A 21319-nucleotide genomic window follows, 5' to 3' on the forward strand; every position below is an offset into this window, starting at 1 on the left:
TTCCCGGGCGGAGCGTGCAGCTGCCGGACCCTCCCGCGGAGGGTGCTTTCCGGTGCCGCGGCTCAATGGACGCCAACCTGCGGTTCTGGCGGGCGGAGGGCCAGGTCGGGGGCTGGGGCGAGCGGAGGGGCCAGGGAGGGCAGGACAGCGCAGCGCAGCTCGGGCGGGCTGCTGCCAAATACCATCTCTCTGAATCGTGTCTGTCCTCAGTCTTTTTTCCAGAGGTTTCTGCTCTGGGTGGACGCCTTGGATCCCCTGCTGCTCCTGAAGTCCTCCGTGAGTAGCGCGGCTTGCCCCGGTCGCCCTCTGTCCCAGACGGCGGCTGGTGGCAGGGGTGACAGCGGGACGGGCGTTGTGGGGAGGGAGGGCACTGTCCCCGCCCGGCCCTTGGCGCTGGGACGTCGCTCCGAGCCGATGCGGGCAGCATCCCCTCGGGGCCAGCAGCCTGCTGCTCCAACCAGGGCCTGGGAGTCAGAAGGTTATCAATTGTAGCGTGGCTGGTGTTGGAAGGGACATTCAATGTCATCTAGTTCCGACCCCATGCCGTGGGCAGGGACACCTTCCACCAGATCAGGTTGCTCAGTGCCCCATGCAGCCTGGCCTTGAGCACTTCCAGGGATGAGGCATCCACAGCCTCTCTGGGCAACCTGTTCCAGTGCCTCACCACCCTCACACAGAAGAATTTCCTCCTAATGTCCAGTTCAGACCGAGCCTCTTTGAGTTTAATCTTGCAGTTCACCCTGCTAATGGACAGAACAATACTCTTAGAAGGCTTCTAAGACTGTGGATGAGAAGCTCAACAGGAGCTGTCAGTGAGCTTTTGCAGCCCAGAGAGCAACCAGAGCCTGGGCTGCAGCAAGAGCAGTGAGGGCAGCAGGGTGAGGGAAGTGATCCTGCCCCTCTGCTCTGCACTGGTGAGACCCCACCTGGAGTACTGCATCCAGTTCTGGACCCCTGGGACAAGAGGGCTATGAATGTGCTTGAAGGTGTCCAGAGAAGGGCCATGAGGATGATCAGAGAGCTGCTGTGAGGAGAGACTGAGGGAGTTGGGGCTGTGCAGTCTGGAGAGGAGAAGGCTCTGAGGTGAAGCTTATTGTGGCCTTTCAGTATTGTAAGGGGGCTACAGGAAAGCTGGGGAGGGAGATTTTAGGTTGTCAGGGGAATGGAACAAAGCTAGAAACTCCTGAGGCCATGGCTGTGGTACCAACCTTTAAATTAACCCAGTCGAGAGTTGGCAGATGAAGTAAGCCACTGGACAGGCTGCTTTTAAATACAGTCAGTTGCTGGAGGGCTCCTGGTGGGGAACTGCCACAGCTTCAGAGAGGATAGGGCAGTGTGAGTGCAGCCCAGGCAGCAGCTGTGTGCTGGGCTGCAGCAAGAGCAGCGTCAGCAGCAGGGCAAGGGAGGGGATTCTGCTCCTTTGCTCTGCTCTCCTCAAACCCCACCTGCAGTCCTGTGTGCAGTTCTGGAGCCCCCAACACAAGAAGGACATGGAACTGTTGGAGCCAGTCCAGAGGCCATGAAGTTGCTCAGAGGGCTGCAGCAGCTCTGCTCTGATAATAGGCTAAGAGAGTTTGGGCTCTGTAGCCTGGAGAAGAGAAGGCTTTGAGGAGACCTCAGAGTGGCCTTCCAGAATCTGAAGGAGGCTCCAGGAGGGCTGGGGAGGGACTATTGACAAGGTCTTGTAATGACAGGATGAGGAGGAATGGGTTTAAAGTAGCAGAGGAGAGATTGAAACTGGACATTAGGAAGAAGTTGTTTGCAGTGAGGGTGGTGAGACACTGGCACAGGTTGCCCAGGGAGGTTGTGGCTGCTCCCTCCCTGGAGGTGTTCAAGGCCAGGTTGGATAAGGCCTTGAGCGACCTGTTCTAGTGGGAGTTGTCCCTGCCTATGGCAAGGGGTTGGACCTAGATGATCTTTGAGGTCCCTTCCAACCTGAACCATTCTATGATTCTACAAGTGTGCCACTAAACACAGCATTGTTCCTGAAGGGTAGCTTCTCAATTTCTGAAACTGTCATGACAGCAAAATTCTGGGGAAAATGTGCTCTTTTTTGGGGTCATTCCACTTCTGGTGCCAGAGGAAAAAGCACAGCACATTGTATGAGAGCCAGCTGGCTGGTCAGTATGATGTAGCGTGAGGTGTCGCTGCCCATGGCAGGGAGGCTGGAACTAGATGATCCTTGTGGTCCATTCCAACTCTGACTGATTCAGTGATTCTAATGATTCTCATGATTCTAATGATTCTGTGATTCTAATTAGAATCATAGAATCATAGAATCAACCAGGTTGGAAGAGACCTCCAAGATCATCCACTCCAACCTATCACCCAGCCCTATCCAGTCAACTAGACCATGGCACTAAATGCCTCATCCAGGCTTTGCTTGAACACCACCAGGGACGGTGCCTCCACCACCTCCCTGGGCAGCCCATTCCAATGCCAATCACTCTCTCTGTGAAGAACTTCTTCCTAATATCCAGCCTAGACCTACCCTGGCACAACTTGAGACTGTGTCCCGTTGTTCTTTTGCTGGTTACCTGGGAGAAGAGGCCACCCCCCACCTGGCTACAATGCCCCTTCAGGTAGTTGTAGACAGTAATAAGATCACCCCTGAGCCTCCTCCAGGCTAAACAGGCCCAGCTCCCTCAACCTCTCCTCATAGGATTTGTGCTCCAGCCCCCTCACCAGCTTTGTTGCCCTTCTCTGGACATGTTCCAGCACCTCAACATCCTTCTTGAATTGTGGGGCCCAGAACTGGACACAATACTCAAGGTGTGGTCTGACCAGTGCTGAGTACAGGGGAAGAATAACCTCCCTTGACCTACTGGCCACACTGTTCCTGATGCAGCCTTATTCTATATTCTGTGTGTTCCTCATTAACTTTTTTTTCTCCCTCAAACATAGGATGAAATAAGAAGCAGCAGGCAGTTGCTAGAGGAGAGTGTAAAGACACCAAGTGAGCCTATACAGAATGATCAGGTATTTGGAAATGCAGTTCATAGAAAATAAAAATGTCTCTTTTTTTTTTCCATGGCTGAAATAGTTGTTGCTATTAGAAGATGTAGCAGGCAAGAATGCTGCTGAGATTCAGGTAGTAGAGACAACACAAGAAGAACCTCATTGCCACAGAGATTTTTCTCATCTCTGAATCTGGTAGAAATGGCTTTGGAGGGCTACTGGTGCCAAATGGCAGTACTGCTTTGGGTGACTACTGGTGCCAAATGGCACTATCATCACCCTGGAGAGTGCTAGGTTGTGTAGCCCAAAGCTGAGTTGAAAACCTGCACTCAGCTCACTCTAGGAATCCCTGCTCTAAGCTTATCTCTTGTTAGCTGGGATGGTGATGGAGGTAGGTGATTAATAGTTAAAGTGCTTACATTTGGAATCTCAGATGTTGCATCAGGTTGGTTTAGTTTCAGATTTCACAAAGAGGAGCATTAGCAGCACTTCGAGGAGGAAACTTCCTTGTGGAATTGCTGGAAAGTAGTGCTCAGCCCTTGCTTCCTTAGGAAGAGTCTTTTGATTCCTTGTGGGCTTTGCTCTTTCCACATGGCATTTAGTACCTTCTGTGTCAAAGCCTGAAAGGAGAGATAACAGTGTGTGGGATTCCAGAGAAGCTGAAGTCTTAACATAAGCTTTTAGGTTTTCAGCCATGTGTAAGACTTGTTGGTTTCTGCTTTCAAATACCTGCTAGCTTAACTTAGTGGAAAGTCATCTTCCTGTTCTGCCACTGTGTCTGCTTTGATGCTGCAGCACAGCACAGGAGATGTAAGCTACATTCAACAATGAGCATGTGGAGAGAAATTGTAGGGAAGAAAATAACCAAAGGGTTGTAATACCTATGTGACACTCCACATATGGAGTCACTGGAAAAGAATGCTTCCAGTTATTGTAAAACAAAAATCTTATTGCTAAGTTTATTAGACTTTTTAAGCCAGTCCCTTCTGAAACTTGATTACTAACTGATTAACTAATTGTTTATAGGTCAGACAAGCCTTCCTGCTAAGCCTGGTAAGTTTACCAAGTACTTAGAAATATAGCTATGTTGTATTTTCCTTTCTTGGAAAAGAAAGGACCACATGACAAAGGTGGTCTAATTTGCCTTTCCCTCCCCCACCCCCCCTTGTCTTTTAAGTCCAGTGCACATCCTGATACAAACCAAATAACACCTGTTTTGTGTAGACCTCCAGGTAAGTTCTCTTAGGAGAAGTTTTGTGCATGACTGAAGCATCAAAGGGGATTAGTTCATAGTAAATAGTCACTGTGATACTACAGCTTCTTTTTTTGCCCAGGAAGAGTGGTCAGGCATTGGAATGGGCTGCTTTTCGTGGACTGGAATGAGCTGCCCAGGGAGGTGGTGGAGTTATCAACCCTGGATGTGTTTAAAAGTCATTTGGATGTGGTGCTTGGGGATATGGTTTAGGATGAACCTTGTAGAGTAGGGATATGGATTGGACTTGGTGATTCTGTGATTCTCCATACAGAAAATCAAGCAGACTCTTCTGTTAGTGCTATTGTCATGTCTATTGGGGATTTATTTATTTCTACTTTCCTCTTGAGGATTTTTCCCCAGTTTACCTGCTCAGCTAGATGGAAATGCTTTGACCAGTCTTGGTTTCTTGTCACTGCAGAATGAGCTCCCAAATCCCTTGATGTGAAAAAGTCTACTCTAAGTTTCCACTTGATGGATGTGACTGCTTGTGTGAATTTACTTGCTGTAGTGGCAGATAAATTCTGCTTGAGTTGTTCAGGGAGCCAAGACAGGCACAGGTTATTAATCAGATACAACCATGCTTAGGCCATTTACTCATTATCTCCTCTGAGCACTCTCAGCTGAGGCAGCTGTTGTTGCCACCTGACCTCTTTGTGAACAGAAAGTTGAATTTCAGTTCAGAGCTCAGTTGCACAGTTTCCAAGAGGCCATGTTGGGTGGAGTTCACAAAGGCTCCTTTTGGCTATAAGCCCTGACCAGGTATTCTGGCTTCTTGAATGAGCAAGGAGAGACAAAGGTTAGAAATTGAGTCCTTGATGATGGTGGTTTTTCTGTGGGCAGTGTTTTACTCAGAGCTGAAACTAGAGGGGGAGAAGGTTAGGGGAATTTTCTGCTCAAAAGCATCCATCTAGACTCACAACAGCTATATTTTTTTTTACTGAAATAAAGTTTTCTTTCTTTTTAGCCTTCCTGCCTTTATCTCTTCCATTGGTGAGTAATCATGAAAGATGCCACACAGCTTACATCCTCCCAAAGCCAGGAACAGAAGAGTTTAGGCTGCTTAGTTGTATTTTCAACACAAGCTTTGAAAAGAACACCTGTTCTATGGCAACTACTGAGTAACCTAGATAGTGAGCCCTTAAGGAATCTCATAGGAAGCCCAAATCTGCCACCAGCAGTACTGAAAGAGATGTTCATGTGTGAAAGTCAGCTTTCTGCTGCCAGGTGACATTTGCGCAGCACTGAGAACAAGGCCTGGTCTTGATCTGTTTGACCTCAGAGAACTGTACCTGCAGAAGGAAGGTGTCAGAGCTTTGTGTTCTGTGTATCAGAGTATTATTTTTTTTTCTTTTATATAGACTGTGAATTTTTAAGTGAGAAATGAAGCTGTCAAGAAATTACAGAAGATAAAACTCTTGTCGTAGCGCTCAAAAGTGGCACTGTTGTGCTCCATCAAACTTAGAATCATAGAATCAACCAGGTTGGAAGAGACCTCCAAGATCATCCAGTCCAACCTAGCACCCAGCAATAGAACAAGGGGACACAGTCTCAAGTTGTGCCAGGGGAGGTCTAGGCTGGATGTTAGGAGGAAGTTGTTGGCAGAGAGAGTGATTGGCATTGGAATGGGCTGCCCAGGGAGGTGGTGGAGTCACCATCCCTGGAGGTGTTCCAGAAAAGCCTGGATGAGGCACTTAGTACCATGCTCTAGTTGACTGGACAGGGCTGGGATGCTAGGTTGGACTGGATGATCTTGGAGGTCTCTTCCCACCTGCTTGATTCTCTGACTCTCAGAGTGCTCCACGCCTTGAACTTGGTAGGTCAGACCTCAAGGCTGTGATTTGGTGTCTGAATTTAAGGAGGAGTTGGGAAGCAACTTGCAAAATCTTTGATCTCATCAGTTCAATCTACTATTTATACCCCTCTAGGCAAAACTATCTGACCCTTTCTGGTTTGCTTCTTTAATGACATTTTTACTTAGTTGTTTTAGATGCATCTGTTTAAGCTTCACAGGTACAAAAGCTTTTAATTTTGGATGGGAAAGCATCTTTCTCAAATATTCTTGCCCACAATGTTTTAATCACCTTGTTTCTGTGTTTTGTGTTTGATAGAAGTGAGCATGTCCCATCTGTAGCAAGCGTGTATCCTAGAACCAAGGCAAACAGCCTCAGATGCTGACTGGAGCCCTTGCTGCTGCAAACAGTAACGTGGCAATTTTCCTTTTTAGGTTATATTTTCATCTATGCAGCTCCAACCAAAGCAAAATTTCTTTGGTCAGGTAATTGCCTCTTTCTTTTGAGCTCCATTTACAAGTCTTCCAGTCTGGATCCCAGATGTCTGTTTGTTTCTAACCTCTCGTTCCTGCAGTTCGCGTTTCACACGTACACCACGGTGTTCACCCTGCTGAATGGAAACCATACTGTAAAGGATGAGGTATGTGTTGAGTTTTTGGTTTAGAAAGCAGCTTCATCGTGCAAGACTATTTTCACTGGGCCACAGGATGTTAGGGGTTGGAAGTGACCTCTGGAGACCAAACCCAACCTCCCTGTAAGAGCAGGACCATAGAATCTAGCGCAGGTCGTACAGGAACACATCCAGACAAGGCTTGGAAGTCTCTGCGACCTCTCTTGGGAGGCTGTTCAGTGCTCTGTCACCCTTACAGTAAAGAAGTTTTTTCATCTGTGCTGCAGTTTGCATCCCTTGCCCCTTGTCCTATGGCAGGGCACGAGTGAGCAGAGGCTGTCTCTGTCCCTTCCTTCCTGACCCCCATCCCTTAGATATTTACATTTATCAGATCCTATCTCAGCCTTTTCCTCTCCAGACTAACCAGCCCCAGGGCTCTCAGCCCTTCCTCATCAGGCAGTGCTCCAGTCCCTTCCTCATCCTTGTAACCCTCCATTCTGACTCTGTTGAGCATGATTTACAAGTGCTTTACAAATGCTTATGTAGTGTGTTTTCTTCTGTCTTTCTTAGGAGTACTCAGTTCAAGAAAAACAGGTCTTCCTCGGCTTGGGAGTCATTACCTATGCATCAGGTGTTGGTGTGAGTATTTGCTCAGTGATTGCTTTCTTAGTAATTTCTGCTGAGAAGGAGCAGGCACTGAGATAATCACACTGCCAGAAACCCTTCAGGATTGTGCTGATGCTCTGCTATTTTGCCCCAGATCTGTTCAGAGTAAGATCATTTTCCTGATCATGTGTTGGCCAATACCTTAATTGGCTTCCTCTGCTGTGTCTTCTTTTGTCTTTCTCTTTATTTGGTCTAGTGTGAGGTGTCCCTGGAACTGGACGATCTTTGAGGTCCCTTCCACAGAATCACAGAATTAACCACGTTGAAAGAGACCAACCTATCACCTAACACCTTCTAATTAACTAACCCATGGCACTAAGTGCCTCATCCAGCCTCCTCTTAAACACCTCCAGGGATGGGAACTCCACCACCTCTCCGGGCAGCCCATTCCAATGCCAATCACTCTTGCTGGGAAGAACTTCTTCCTAACCTGGTGCAGCTTGAGGCTGTGTCCTCTTGTTCTGTCCCTGGGTGTCTGTCAGGAGAGACCAACCCCACCTGGCTACAACCTCCCTTCAGGTAGATGTAGAGAGCAATGAGGTCCCCTCTGAGCCTCCTCCTTTCCAGGCTGCACACCCCCAGCTCCCTCAGCCTCTCCTCACAGGGCTGTGCTCCAGCCTCCTCACCAGCCCTGGTGCCCTTCTCTGGACACCTTCAAGCACCTCAATATCTGTCTTGAATTGAGGAGCCCAGAACTGGACACAGGACTCAAGGTGTGGCCTAACCGGTGTTGAGTATAACCTCCCTTGTCCTGCTGGCCACACTGTTCCTGATCCAGGCCAGGATGCTATTGGCCTTTTTGGCCACCTGGGCACACTGCTGGCTCATCTTCAGCTACTCTCTGTCAGCACCCACAGGCCCTTTTCTGCCTGGCTGCTCTCCAGCCACTCTGTCCCCAGGCTGTAGCACTGTATTGTGGAGAACCTGGCCCTTGTTCAGACTCATGGCACTAGACTGTGCCCATCTGTCCAGGTCTCTCTGCAGAGCCCTCCTGCCCTCCAACAGATCCACACTTGCTCCCAACTTGGTGTCATCTGCAAACTCAGTGATGGAGGACTCAATCTCCTCATCCAGATCATTAACAAAGATACTAAACAGGATTGTGCCCAGCACTGATCCCTGGGGCACACCACTGTGTGTGGTAGTGGTGTGGTAGTGACAGCTGCCAACTGGATGTGGCTCCACTCACCACCACTCACTGGGCTTGGCCACCCAGCCAGTTCCTAACCCAGCACAGAGTGCCCCTGTCCAAGCCATGGGCTGCCAGTTTGGCCAGGAGATTGCTATGGCAGACAGTGTCAAAGGCCTTGCTGAAGTCTAGGTATATTACAACCCTGACAATCCTGTCAGTGATTTATTATTCTGCAAGCTCAAAAAGATGTGTGATGAGAGGAAATGAGCAGGGTTTACAAACACAGAGTGACTCACTGGGTTATTCTAGCTGATTTTTGATGTGCTGCTGTGGAAGAGCTCTGTCTTGCTCTAAACAAGTGGTGAGGTCTGCAGCAATCTGCACTGCATAGCTAGCTCAGATTCCCAGAAACAGCAGACCTATTAAAACCCTGCCCTGCATGCAGTTAAATTTGCCTCCCAGGAGGGCTAAGTAGCCAAGGGCTACTTGGCCAACTCTGTGCTCTGCTGGAATAGGAATTTGTGGTTTCTGGAGTTTGCTACACCAGGATGAGCTCTGCTGTCCTCATGATTGTGAGTGTAGGTGGCCCTGTGGAGCATTTCCTCACTCTCCACAGCAAGCAGTGAATTTTAGAAGCCTCCTGGCAGGAAAATACAACTGTTCCTACTTTGATTAGAGGGTCTTTCACCTCTGTTCCCCAGACAAAACTCAGCAGCACTTAGGGTCTGGGGAGGCAGCTATGCCTGTGGTGAAAGTGGGATTTTTTTGCCCTTCATCCTCCAAAGAGGACTCTGAGTACTAGCTTGTGTCCTGGCTGTTTGATTCCTAAATCAAAAGGTGTTACAGAAATATAGAACTGACCTGAAAGTGGAGAGAATCAGGGACAAATACATCAGGTGTCCTGTTGGGGAGAGAGCAGGAGGTGTCACAAGACAGTTGGAAAAGATGTCCAAGGAATATTAGTCAGAGAGGTTGTTTTCCTTTTTATTCCTCTGCATTCCTACTGCTGTTCCCTCTACATCATAATGTTTACAATCATAGATTCAGTCAGGGTGGGAAGGGACCACAAGGATCATCCAGTTCCAACCCTCCTGCCATGGGCAGGGACACCTCACACTACATCAGGCTGTCTAGAGCCTCATCCAGCCTGGCCTTAAACACCTCCAGGGGTGAGGCTTCCACCACCTCCCTGGGCAACCCATTCCAGGCTCTCACCACCCTCATGCTGAACAACTTCTTCCTAACATCCAGTCTGAATCTACCCATTTCTAGCTTGGTTCGTTCCCCCAGGTCCTATTTCTCCCTGACAGCCTAAAAAGTCCCTCCCCAGCTTTCTTGTAGGCTCTCTTAAGATACTGAAAGACCACAATAAGGCCACCTGGGAGCCTTCTCCTCTCCAGACTGAACAGCCCCAACTCCCTCAGTCTCTCCTCACAGGGAAGAGAGATGCTTTTTTAAGTTGAATGCTGTTTTAACCATACTAGTTTGCATTCTTACCTAAAAGAGTGATTACAGATAGCTTCAGTCACTAAGCACCTGTCATTTGCTGGGTTGTTAGACCAAGGCATCTGTCTGCTTTTATAGATGGTTAATTCTGTACTAAATCAGAGATTGGCTTCCTGAGCTGTTGCTGTGCACATGTTGTTAATGGAAGGTGCCTGTCTCCTCTCCATGCCTTAGGCTTTTCCTCTTTATTTCATGAATCGTTACACGCTGACGAATCCCTTAGCACAACTCATCATCAAAAAACTCCTCTATGCTCCTCTGCTCGGTAAGTACAACCAAACTGCCTCCTGCAGCTGCTCTGAGGGCGGTGTGCTGCCCCAGTCTGACTGCACAGTTCTCTTGCATGGGTCTCAGATGGGGTCTGACTGCTTCCTAGTCACTTTGCTGGCTACTGGCAGTTCTGTGTGAGGGTCAGCGCTCACTGCTCCCTGCAGCTGCCCTGTGTTTCACACAGGCACAGAAACATTCCAGTTGGAGAAGCCCCTCAGGATCACCAAGTCCAACCACAGTATCACAGTATCACCAAGGTTGGAAGAGACCTCACAGATCATCAAGTCCAACCTGTTACCACAGAGCTCAAGGCTAGACCATGGCACCAAGTGCCACGTCCAATCCTGCCTTGAACCCATATCCCAACTCTACAAGGTTCACTCTAAAACATATCCCCAAGCATCACATCCAGGGTTGGTGACTCCACCAGCTCCCTGGGCAGCTCCTGACACCATGGCTTCCCCTGACACCCTCCTTTTTAGATCAGGGATGCAGTCTCTGCTTCAAGGTTGTTCCCTTCAGGGTATTCTCTTCTGTGCTGGATTTTGCACTGACCAGTACAAAACCTCTCCATGGCACAACCCCTTCTCTTTTCTCCTAAGAACTCTTGGTTTGAGCTGGATGGTAGGGATTGAAAGCTGCAAGGCTGTAATGATAAAGCACCTTTTAAGTTTGGCCCTTAAAATCTCACTCAAACTTCTGGAACAGAACTTCAAAGCCCAAGCATATTTTTATGGGACAGTCTCTTCTTAAGCTGTCAAGGTTAAATTGAACTGGATATGTAAAATGCACATCATGACCAATGTTACTACTGAGATAGTCCTTTTGGATCTTTTTAAAGCAAAATCCTCTTTAACTCTGCAGGCTTGTTGAGTGCATTTACTGTGGCAGCAGTGAGAAGCCCAGAATTTGAGAATGGGATTGAAGTGATGGATAGGAATGGCAAGGTTGTGGGAGTGTCAAAGGCAGCCGGTGAGAAGGTAAGTGAGGGGGTGGAAGCCTCTCTTGACTTGCCTTTCGTTCTCTCCAAAGAGCTGGATGTGATGCTGAGAGTAAATAAGACTTAGATGTGTTGGAAGAAAGAACCCCAGGTCAGATGCTGAATCTTTGGGAAGGCTTGGGGAAGGTCTTTGGAACCAGGTTGGCACTGTCAGGACTGTGTTTTCAAGGCTTGGCAGCCTCACCAGCTCAATATACCAAGTGCCAGAGTTCAGTTACAGAGACTACTGCAGGCATTTCTGCTTTCCCTGGTCACCTCAGAAGGAAATTCTTGCTCCTTCTTCTGGTGCTTCTCTGTACCTCAGAGAAACTTCCTGTGTTGTACATATCAGATGCACCTTCTACAGAGGGAATGTTGCTTAAAGCCTGTGGCTCCCAGAGAGTAGTGCCCTGATCTGTAGTGTGCTACCGCATTTTATCCTTGGGCTTCAGTTGCTGTCTCTCTATTTGCTCCTTGCTTTGCTCATCAACATCCAGTATAGAGCCTGCCACAGGAACTAGGGCAAGGAGGCACAATTTTAGGTGGTATCAGTGACCCTCCCTTCCTGTGCTGCTGTTCAGAGGGAAGGAAACAGCTAGAGGAGCAAAAAGTGTTGTGGACAGCTGGAGAGAGAAGCTCAGATTCCAGTGCCCAGAAGGTACAACCACTTGGAACAAGTTCAGCACAAGAAAACCAAGCCTCAGCAAAATGATTATCATGGTAGGAAAAATTGATGTGGCCTCAGCATTTTCATCTCTCTTTTAAGATATTAGTCACAAGGGGAATATTTGCCTCTTGTAGGAGTTGAGTTCCCATTTAAGAAAGAATTCCTTTAACAAATGCTTTATCCCTATGTTTAAAACTGCAGAGATTAAGGCAGAGAAGTGCTCAGAGCAACACAGGTGGGGAGGTTGCACAGAGTACTGCTTTAACAACGTTTCTTTTCCTCTCTCTCTGCAGGCCGTTAGAGAAACAGCACTGTCAAGAGCAGCCTTGTTTGGGACAACATTCTTCCTGCCAAGTCTGCTGATGTACTTTGTGGAAAGGTAGGAGTCCATTTAGATCAGTAAATGAATCTGGTTATCTCCACCTCCATGCATTGAGGGCTTGCAGGAGGCTGTGTAAAACTGTGAGGATTTCCTCTCTACTGCCATGCAGGAAACATGTTTGTGTTCTGGTTTCCAGCACCTGCAGTCCCTAACTTGATTTGAGTCTCAGTGTCAAAGTTGTTCTCAGCTTAGCCGTGTTATTTCTAAAGAGGTAATATGGCACTTGAATCTCCAGCTAAAGCTGGATCCCAGCTTCCAAATGGTTTCCCATGTATATATATATATGGATCTGTTGGAGAGAATCCAGAGGAGGGCCACAAAGATGATCAGAGGGCTGAAGCACTCCTCCTATGAGGACAGGCTGAAGGAGTTTTTCAGTTCACAGAAGAGAAGGTTCCAGGGACACCTTACAGTGGTTACCTGAAGGGGACCTCCAGGAAAGCTGGAGTGAGGCTGTGGTGATAGGACAAGGGGCAATGATTTTAAACTAGAGCAGGGTAGATTTAGATTGGACATTAGGAAGAGGTTCTTTACTGTGAGGGTGGTGAGACACTGGAATGGGTTGCCCAGAGACGTTGTGAGCAACTTCATCCCTGGAGGTTCTCAAGAAAAGCCTGGATGAGGCACTTAGTGCCATGGTCTAGTTGACTGGGTAGGGCTGCGTGATAGGTTGGACTGGATGACCTTGGAGGTCTCTTCCAACCTGCTCGATTCTATGATATGATTCTATAAGACCAGGCTGGATGAGGCCTTCAGCAACATAGTCTAGTGGAAAGTGTCCCTGTGCATGGTGGGGGGGGGGGGGGAGGGTAAAACTAGATGATCTTTAAGATCCTTTTCAACTCAAGCCAATCTGTGATTCCATGATACCGTAAAACATGTCCTTGCTTTTGCAACCTTTGGAAGCCCTTGCAGCACAACAAGAATTTGCTGTATGCTTTGTGAGAGAGTTGTTAGCCTGCCCTGGGTGTTTGGTAGAGATCATCTATGTCAGTAACACAGGTAGGGATCATGGGTGTCCTGCAATTTGGTATTGCCTAAGTCATTTCGTTACCCCCTGGTTTGTCTTTTTTTAGCTTAAGGGACTTCTGTTACTGAAGACATAAATGCAGATGTCAGAGAAAATTGTAAATTTCTATTGAGTAATACCCTTGTTTTTGCACAGAGCAAAGCAGGAATGCCAAGAGGAACTAAGTCTGAAAGGGAAGGGGGTAAAGCAAGAAAAATGGAAAGTCAAAGAACTGAGACAGCTTAAAGCACTACTGCACCTCCTTTGCTTTTGACACTTTGATCTCACTTCTTATTTTCTCCATCTTGTCTTGACAGTCTGGGCTTGGGGAAATGCTGCAGCTAAGTGCAAAATAAAAGGGAAGAGCAGGATGTCAGGAGTAAGAACAGAGGAAATAAAGGAAGGAAACCTCTTCAGGATTTGTAAGCCTAGGGTATTACTCATTTCAGTGCGGTTTCAACCACTACAGTAGTAGCTAATGCTCTTTGTCTCACCATCAGATGGTTTTTCAAGCCCAAACTGATGTTGTTTTGCCTTTTTGATGTCTTGGACAGAACAAAACTTGCAAAAACTCCCCGTGCTCTGGCTTCAGTGAGAATGCTTCTTATCACCTCTGTGCTAACAGCGATGCTGCCAGTTTCCCTCAGCCTGTACCCACAGTGTGGGGTGGTAAGTTCTTTCACAGCAGCTGATTTAGGATTAGTGTTACCTATCTCCTAGATAGATCTTCTGGACCTGTGGCCAGCAGTCTTGAGGTAATATAGAAGAAAACTGATAGGAGTAATGTGGTTGTGCATGTGCAATGGGGCAGCAGAGGCTGCTTGTGAAGGCTTTGCTAGGACTTGCTATGTCTAAGTTAGAAGGTGTGGTATTTACCTGTACACTTCTCAATGTAGATGTATCAGATTTGCACAAGTCTGAAGCATGCAAGGTCAGGAGAGCTGTCTTAAAGGTTAAAACTCAGGCTCCACCAGTGCTGTTTTCAGTCCTGCTGGAGGAAGGAGGGATGTAAATGAGAATTTGTTTGTGCAAAGTCTGCATGAGCTCACAGGGGAGCTAAAGCAACTCATATGTGACATCTCCTCATTGAGCTGCAAAGTGTAACCTGTTCACTGGCCAGGAACTCCAAACTGGCAGGTTTTAAGTGGAGAAGTACCACTTGAACCTGGGGCTTTGAAGAAAGCCAAGTGAGAGAGGAGCCCAGGGTTCCCTTCTGCATTTATTTCCTCTTTCGTATCAGCACTGTGTGATTTCTCAGAAAAATCACAGGCTGGACTCCTGCAATTTTCAGTGGCTTATTTTATTTGCCTAAACCTTCTGGCATTGTACTCTCTTAGGTTTCTTAATCTCTTACAGCAACAGGGGTAAGCTGAACAGAAATGAGGGACTTGTGACAAATTATGTACTGAGGGCAGGGCTGATAGGTTCAGAATCACAGAAACATCCCAGTTGGAAAAGCCCCTCAGGATCACCAAGTCCAACCATTTTATCCCTACTCTACAAAGATCACCTTTAAACTATTTCCCCAAGCGCCACATCCAACCAACCCTTAAACACATCCAGGGTTGATGACTCCACCACCTCCCTGGGCAGCTCATTCCAGTGTCTGACCACTCGTGCTGGGAAAAAAATGTTTCCTAATGTCCAGTCTAAACCTACCCAGTGGCAGCTTGAGGTCATTCCCTCTTGTTCTATTGCTATTTACCTGTGAGAAGAGACCAGCAGCAGCCCCTCCACAAGGCTCTTTCAGGTAGCTGTGTACAGCCATGAGATCTCCCCTCAGCCTCCTCTTCTTCAGACTAAACAGCCCCAACTCCCTCAGTCCCTTTGAGCTTCCTAATTGCTCAGCCCACAGCAGAAATTCTTCTGGATGAGTCACCCAAATATACTTAAAAGTTGGACTTGATGGTCTTAAAGGTCTTTAATAACCTAAAAAACTCTGTGTTTCTGTAGTGAACAGAGATCATGTCCCTAATGCTCTGTTCAGAGCTCAGACCTCTAATTTTAAATGAAAATGTATTTCTTCCCTTGTGTGTGCAGCTGTAGGAAGTGCTAAAGAAGAAAAAAAAATCATCCAAAAAACCCAGCAACCCCAAATCAAGAAAAATCCTCACACTCCCAGCCAAAGAATCCCAAACCCCATAAAGCCTTGCTTCTGAGTACAGGGATCCAAGTTGTGCACAGTTCAGTGAAGGCTTAGGACATTCTTTGCAGGATCTGAGGGCTGATGATCAGAGGCCTGCAGCAGCTCTGCTATGAGGACAGGCTGAGAGAGTTGGGGCTCTTCAGCCTGGAGAAGAGAAGGCTTCCAGGAGACCCTGGAGTGGCCTTTCAGTATCTGAAGGGGGCTACAGGAGGGCTGGGAAGGGACTATTGACAAGGTCTTGTAATGACAGGATGAGGAGGAATGGGTTTAAAGTGGTAGAGGAGAGATTGAAACTGGACATTAGGAAGAAGTTGTTTGCAGTGAGGGTGGTGAGACACTGGCACAGGTTGCCCAGGGAGGTTGTGGCTGCTCCCTCCCTGGAGGTGTTCAAAGCCAGATTGGATGAGGTCTTGAGCAACCTGTTCTAGTGGGAGGTGTCCCTGCCTATGGCAGGGGTTTGGAACTGGATGATCTTTGAGGTCCCTTCCAACCTAAACCATTGTGTGATTCTATGATTTGGTGAGGCTGATTTTCTTTTCCCTCTGCACTGCAGATCAAACGAGCAGACCTGGAAGCAGAAATTCTGTCGTCGACGGAAGAATCGGAGTTATTCTACAACAGGGGAATTTAGAGGTTGGCTTTGCCCTAGACACATGCTGTAATGGAGGGGAACTCTGAAAGCAGCAACACACTGGGCTGAATCATGGATTTTGGAGGTGCCTACAGTCTGGTTATCTGTGACTAATCTCTTGCTGTACACAGTTTGTAGTGGGAAGCACCACAGCAGAGCGTTTTGCACAAACTGGGCTCTGTGTGCTCCCTCCTCTGATTGATCTCTTCATTAAAAGACTGTTGAATGCAAAAGTTTATTCTGTTGCTGCTGTGGCCACAGCTTTTGATGTGCTGCTCTCCAGGAACAGACCTGGGAAAGGCATTCACAGCATAGTCCCATGGGTCCAGTCAGGCTGGTTTTTCTGGCAGTGATGGCTTTGTGTGTTCCACTGTAGTTAGTAACACCCATTGCAAGGGTGAGACAGGGGTGAGGCAGCCATTAAAGTGATACCAGACAGGGCAGCAATATTAGTTCAATTGAGTTGTTTAGCACATAGAATGGTTTAGGTTGGAAGAGACCTCAAAGATGATCCAGTTCAGATCCCCTGCCATAGGCAGGGACACCTCCCACTGGAATAGGTTGCTCAAAGCCTCATCCAACCTGACCTTGAACACCTCCAGGGAAGGAGTAGCCACAACCTCCCTGGGCTCCCAGTGTCTCAGCACCCTCACTGGAAAGAACCCTTTCCTGACATCTAGTTTGCATCTCTCCTCTTCAGTTTAAACCCATTCCTCCTCACACTGTCATTACAAGACCTTGTCAATAGTCCCTCCCCAGCCTTTCTGAGCAGATACTTTTGTGCAACCTGATACAGCTGCTTCCCTATGGTTTGCTGATCTGCCAACAAGATCAAGATTAGGCCTTCTTCTGTGGAACAAGGTAGAAAGAAGCTCCACAAGTGGGGTAGGAGCCCCTGTGGTTTTGACAGTGATAGGCTGGGGTCATAGGTGCTGCTCTGTATGCCAAGTGTGAATAGACACTATATAATGTAACAATCACTTCCACACAGTTTCACAAGCACAGCCTCCAAGCTCTGCCAAAATCCAACTTCCTTAGAGCACAATACACAGGTCACTGCTGGAGGATTAGGTTCCTTTCTGTAGCATGAGGAACCAATGGTTTTCCCAATCCACTCTATCCCTACAGGAAGGCAACAGCACAGAGCAAAGCCAGGCTGGCTTTTGCAGCAGGCAACCAGCTCCTGCTGTGCTTTTGACATTGAATAAAAGCAGGAAGCAGGGAAGTTGAGTTTAGCTTTCTGAGTTCTGCCTTTTTTGAGCCTCCCTCTAACAACTCACCGCAGGGAATCAGAAACAGTCTGGGTTAGAAGGAACAGACATGGCAAGAGGACAGGGGAGCAAGCAGCCCACCTTAAGGAGCAATAAGTTGGGAGCATGCTGTAGAGCTGTTCCAGGGAGGCAGTGTGGATTCTATCTGTAAGTGGCAAAGGGTTTGCACTACTCCCCTGGAGGTAAAGGATCATTTAGAGTTATGGAATGGTCTGAGTTGGAAGAGACCTCCAAAAGTCATCCAGTCCAAGCCCCTCTGGAGTCAGCAGGGATATCCTCAACCAGATCAGGCTGCCCAGAGCCCTGATGAGCCTCACCTTTAATATCTCCAGGGATGGGGCCTCAACTACCTCCCTGGGCAACCTGTTCCAATGTTCCACTACTGTTATGGTGCAGAACTTGTTCCTAACATCCAATCTAAATCTGCTCTAAAGCCATTGCCCCTGTCCTGTCACTGCAGGCCTTTGTGAACAGTCTCTCTGCATCCTTAGCCTCAAGTCTGTGGGTCATGTTCTTGAGTACACAGTAAAATCCTATAAAAGCAATTCTACTGTCAGGCTAAAGGTTTGCCTGACCAAATGCTATTCCAACAGCAGCCAAAAGGAGACACTACAAGAAACATGTAAGGCTCAGCCTTCCTGAGATGAGAGGACACTAGGGGCACTTAGCTTGCACTGCTTTTTCCTTAGATACCAGGATCAGGTGGAACAGGCTTATGCTCTCAGCCTGCCTCTTTCAGTGAAGCATTTTTCTCCTCCCAAATCTGTAATAACAGTGGCACAGCTTACATCCTGCAATCATGTCCTCCAAAATCCTGTGTCTCTATTAATTCTATTTCAATAACAAACTCATGTGGAGTCTAATTCCACTCCCAGTAAACCTTAGGTGGCCCACTTCTCCCCACTCCTTTTTCAAGCATCAAAACCTGAGGGTCTGGGTTGATGAAAAGCTCAATGTGAGCTGGCAGTGTGTACACGCAGCCCAGATAGCAACCATGTGCTGGGTTGCAGCAAGAGCAGTGTGGCCAGCAGGGCAAGGGAGGGGTTTCTGTCCCTTTGCTCTGCTCTTCTGAGACCTCACTTGGAGTATTGTGTGCCATTCTGGAGCCTCCAGCACAAGAAGGACATGAAACTGTTGGATTGAGTCCAGAGGAGGCCATGAAGTTGCTCCGAGGGCTGCAGCAGCTCTGCTCTGAGAACAGGCTGAGAGAGTTGGGGCTCTGCAGCCTGGAGAAGAGAAGGCTTTGAGGAGACGTTGGAATGGCCTTCCAGTATCTCAAGGGGGCTACAGGAGGGCTGGGGAGGGACTATTGACAAGGTCTTGTAATGACAGGATGAGGAGGAATGGGTCTAAAGTGGCAAAGGAGACGTTGAAACTGGACATTAGGAAGAAGTTGTTTGCAGTGAGGGTGGTGAGACACTGGCACAGGTTGCCCAGGGAGGTTGTGTCTGCTCCCTTCCTGGACGTGTTCAAGGCCAAGCTGGATGAGGCCTCGAGCAAGCTGTGCTGGTGGGAGGTGTCCCTGCCTATGGCAGGGGGCTGGAACTGGATGATCTTTGAGGTCCCTTCCAACCTAAACCATTCTATGATTCTATGATTTAAGAAGAGCTAAAGTAAATGCAAGTGACATGAACCACAGTGGTAGCAAAAACTAACAAACAAGAAAAGCCCAACAGGAGAGAAAAGCCAACAGATTGAAGAGAACACATCTGTGGGCTTTGAATTGTCATGGTAACTAGACAAGCTATAAATTCTCTGGCACCTCACTTGGGTGTTTTAAGCAAACTGATGTCATAATAATTCTGAGTAAGGCTCATGGAATAGGTCTGGTAATGGTGTCTGTTATTACAGCTGCCCACTATCAAACTTCTCACTGAGCACTCCAGTTGAAATTTGTCATATTAAGCAAAGCCCCCTTAGGGTTATTAAATATCTTTTTCCATTCTCCCATTCTCAGAAATGTTTCTAATTGCCCTAACCAGAATTTTCCAGAAGAGGAGGGCAGACACCTGCTATGTAAATTGTCAGCCTGGGTGATTCAGCTGCTTCCCAAATCAGGGTAGAGAATATAAATTGCTAAAAAGGCTTTGGGCATCCTTGCTCTTGAAATAAAATCATGATGAGACTAAAACTAGGCCACCAGGACCAGACAGACACCTGGCAGTCCAGAGGGGTAAGATGCTCAGAGGGCTGGAGCAGCTCTGTTATGAGGACAGGCTATGAGACCTGGGGCTCAGCAGCCTGGAGAAAAGAAGGATTTGAGGAGACCTTGAAGTGGTCTTCCAGTATCTGAAGGAGGCTACAGAAGGGCTGGAGAGGGGCTACTGACAAGGTCTTGTAATGACAGGATGAGGAGGAATGGGTTTAAAGTAGCAGAGGAGAGATTGAAACTGGACATTACGAAGAAGTTGTTTGCAGTGAGGGTGGTGAGACACTGGCACAGGTTGCCCAGGGAGGTTGTGGCTGCTCCCTCCCTGGAGGTGTTCAAGGCCAGGCTGGATGAGGCCTTGAGGAACCTGTTCTAGTGGGAGGTGTCCCTGCCTATGTCAAGGGGTTGGAACTGGATGATCTTTGAGGTCCTTTCCAACTTAAACCATTCTGTGAGAGGAACAAGACCAGACAAGCCAAAAGGCAGCATGCTGGAAGGACATAAAAGTCAGCAAAAGCCTTCCCCTTTGTAACCTGGAATAGATGAACAACCTACCTGCCCCAGGCAGAGCTGTCTCCTGCCTTTAGCACCTGCCTGTGACTTAAGTGACTGTGTACTAGTGGTGGAACCAGTTCAAGGTGTGGTAAACTACAAGAGATGAAAGCTTTGAACATCAAGGCAAACACAACTCTCAGAGCAGCACAGTATGGGAGCAGTTCCCTGCCTACCTAGCTTGGCATGTGGATTTTAGGAGCATGCACTGAGGCTTCCCTGTGTCTTTCAGGTAGAACCACACAAAAAAAAAATTAAAAATCAGCCACTCCCACGTTAGGAAGCACTGAGATCAAAGCACTTCCTCAGCTGGAGCTTGTGTCCCGTGGTACCCCCAGGCCTGTAACACAGCCAGCAGGCCACAGGGCTGGAGGAAGGAAGGAAGGTTGCAGGGGAGGGGATTCCTGCACTGCAGCTCCTTCCCCATGGACAGCCAACACCACACCACGTGCTGCAGTCTTGCTCAGGAAGGAGCTGGTGCTCAGCCTGCAACTCCTTTGGAGTCTCACATCTTTTGGCAACTACAAGGAATGACCTCACCTGACTACAGAGCCCTCTGAGTCAGACTCCAGCCAGACAGCTGCCTAGGGAAGTCTGTAAGGCAGCACAAGGCAGCTGTGAGCTTCCTACACCAAGCTTTATGGTTTGGGTTTATCTAGAAATGTAGCTGTTTCACACATCATCTCACAACAGACCATTAACAAATCCTTTGGTAGGTGGGGAATTACAACAGTCAGAGGCTGAAAGGAAGAGCAGCTCACAGTTTGAAGATGGATGCTATCAGATGTCCTGCATCAGTTTTTCCCAGGTCACACAGCACCGTTGCTCTCAGGCTCATCACTCTCCTCCCTACTTGCCTAGAGTAGAAACAAGGCAGGCTGGTACCTGACTAAAAATCCAGGGATAACAGCATTAAAAACACAAGAGTTAGCCTTAAGGGATGAGCTTAATGTACTCAGCAAAATCACAGCTGAAGGGACTCACTGTTTATCCTGCTGCCCTTTGCAATCCTGTGCTTTCTTCACCATCTACCTTGTAATTCCTGCAAGCCTGCTGCAGAACTTCTGGAGCCATGCCTTAGCACATCACCAGGACCCATCCTTCACCTGTTTGCATTCACCCAAGGGGCAGTAAGATGAGAAGGTAGGAATGGCAGTGTGATTTTACAGCCTCTTAGCTTCTAGGAGGAAGAAAGGAGGCATCTGACTCTGCAAAAGCAGCAACTGCACACACACCACAGAGTATCTGCTTGTACACATCCTGGGGAAAGGGAAGTGAAAAACAAGCAGAAATCTTTCTCTGTCCTGACCTCCCAGATTTTTTAACTGTATTTTACTGCAAACCTT

The 21319-nt window shown here is 47.9% G+C and overlaps 1 protein-coding gene across 1 annotated transcript; it reads left to right on the plus strand.

The window, feature by feature from the left end:
• SFXN4 (sideroflexin 4) lies at nt 1–16234 on the plus strand. The gene is made up of 14 exons (XM_064144273.1): nt 1–104; nt 211–276; nt 2905–2979; nt 3985–4011; nt 4136–4190; nt 5178–5203; nt 6438–6488; nt 6578–6643; nt 7184–7252; nt 10092–10182; nt 11052–11167; nt 12127–12212; nt 13779–13893; nt 15924–16234. Exons 1-14 carry the CDS (start codon nt 66–68, stop codon nt 15999–16001), a joined length of 960 nt encoding a protein of 319 aa, XP_064000343.1. The 5' UTR covers nt 1–65; the 3' UTR covers nt 16002–16234.
• The last annotated feature ends 5085 nt before the right edge of the window (nt 16235–21319 follow it).

Source organism: Pogoniulus pusillus, chromosome 6, assembly GCF_015220805.1.
Source record: "Pogoniulus pusillus isolate bPogPus1 chromosome 6, bPogPus1.pri, whole genome shotgun sequence".
Taxonomy (NCBI): domain Eukaryota; kingdom Metazoa; phylum Chordata; class Aves; order Piciformes; family Lybiidae; genus Pogoniulus; species Pogoniulus pusillus.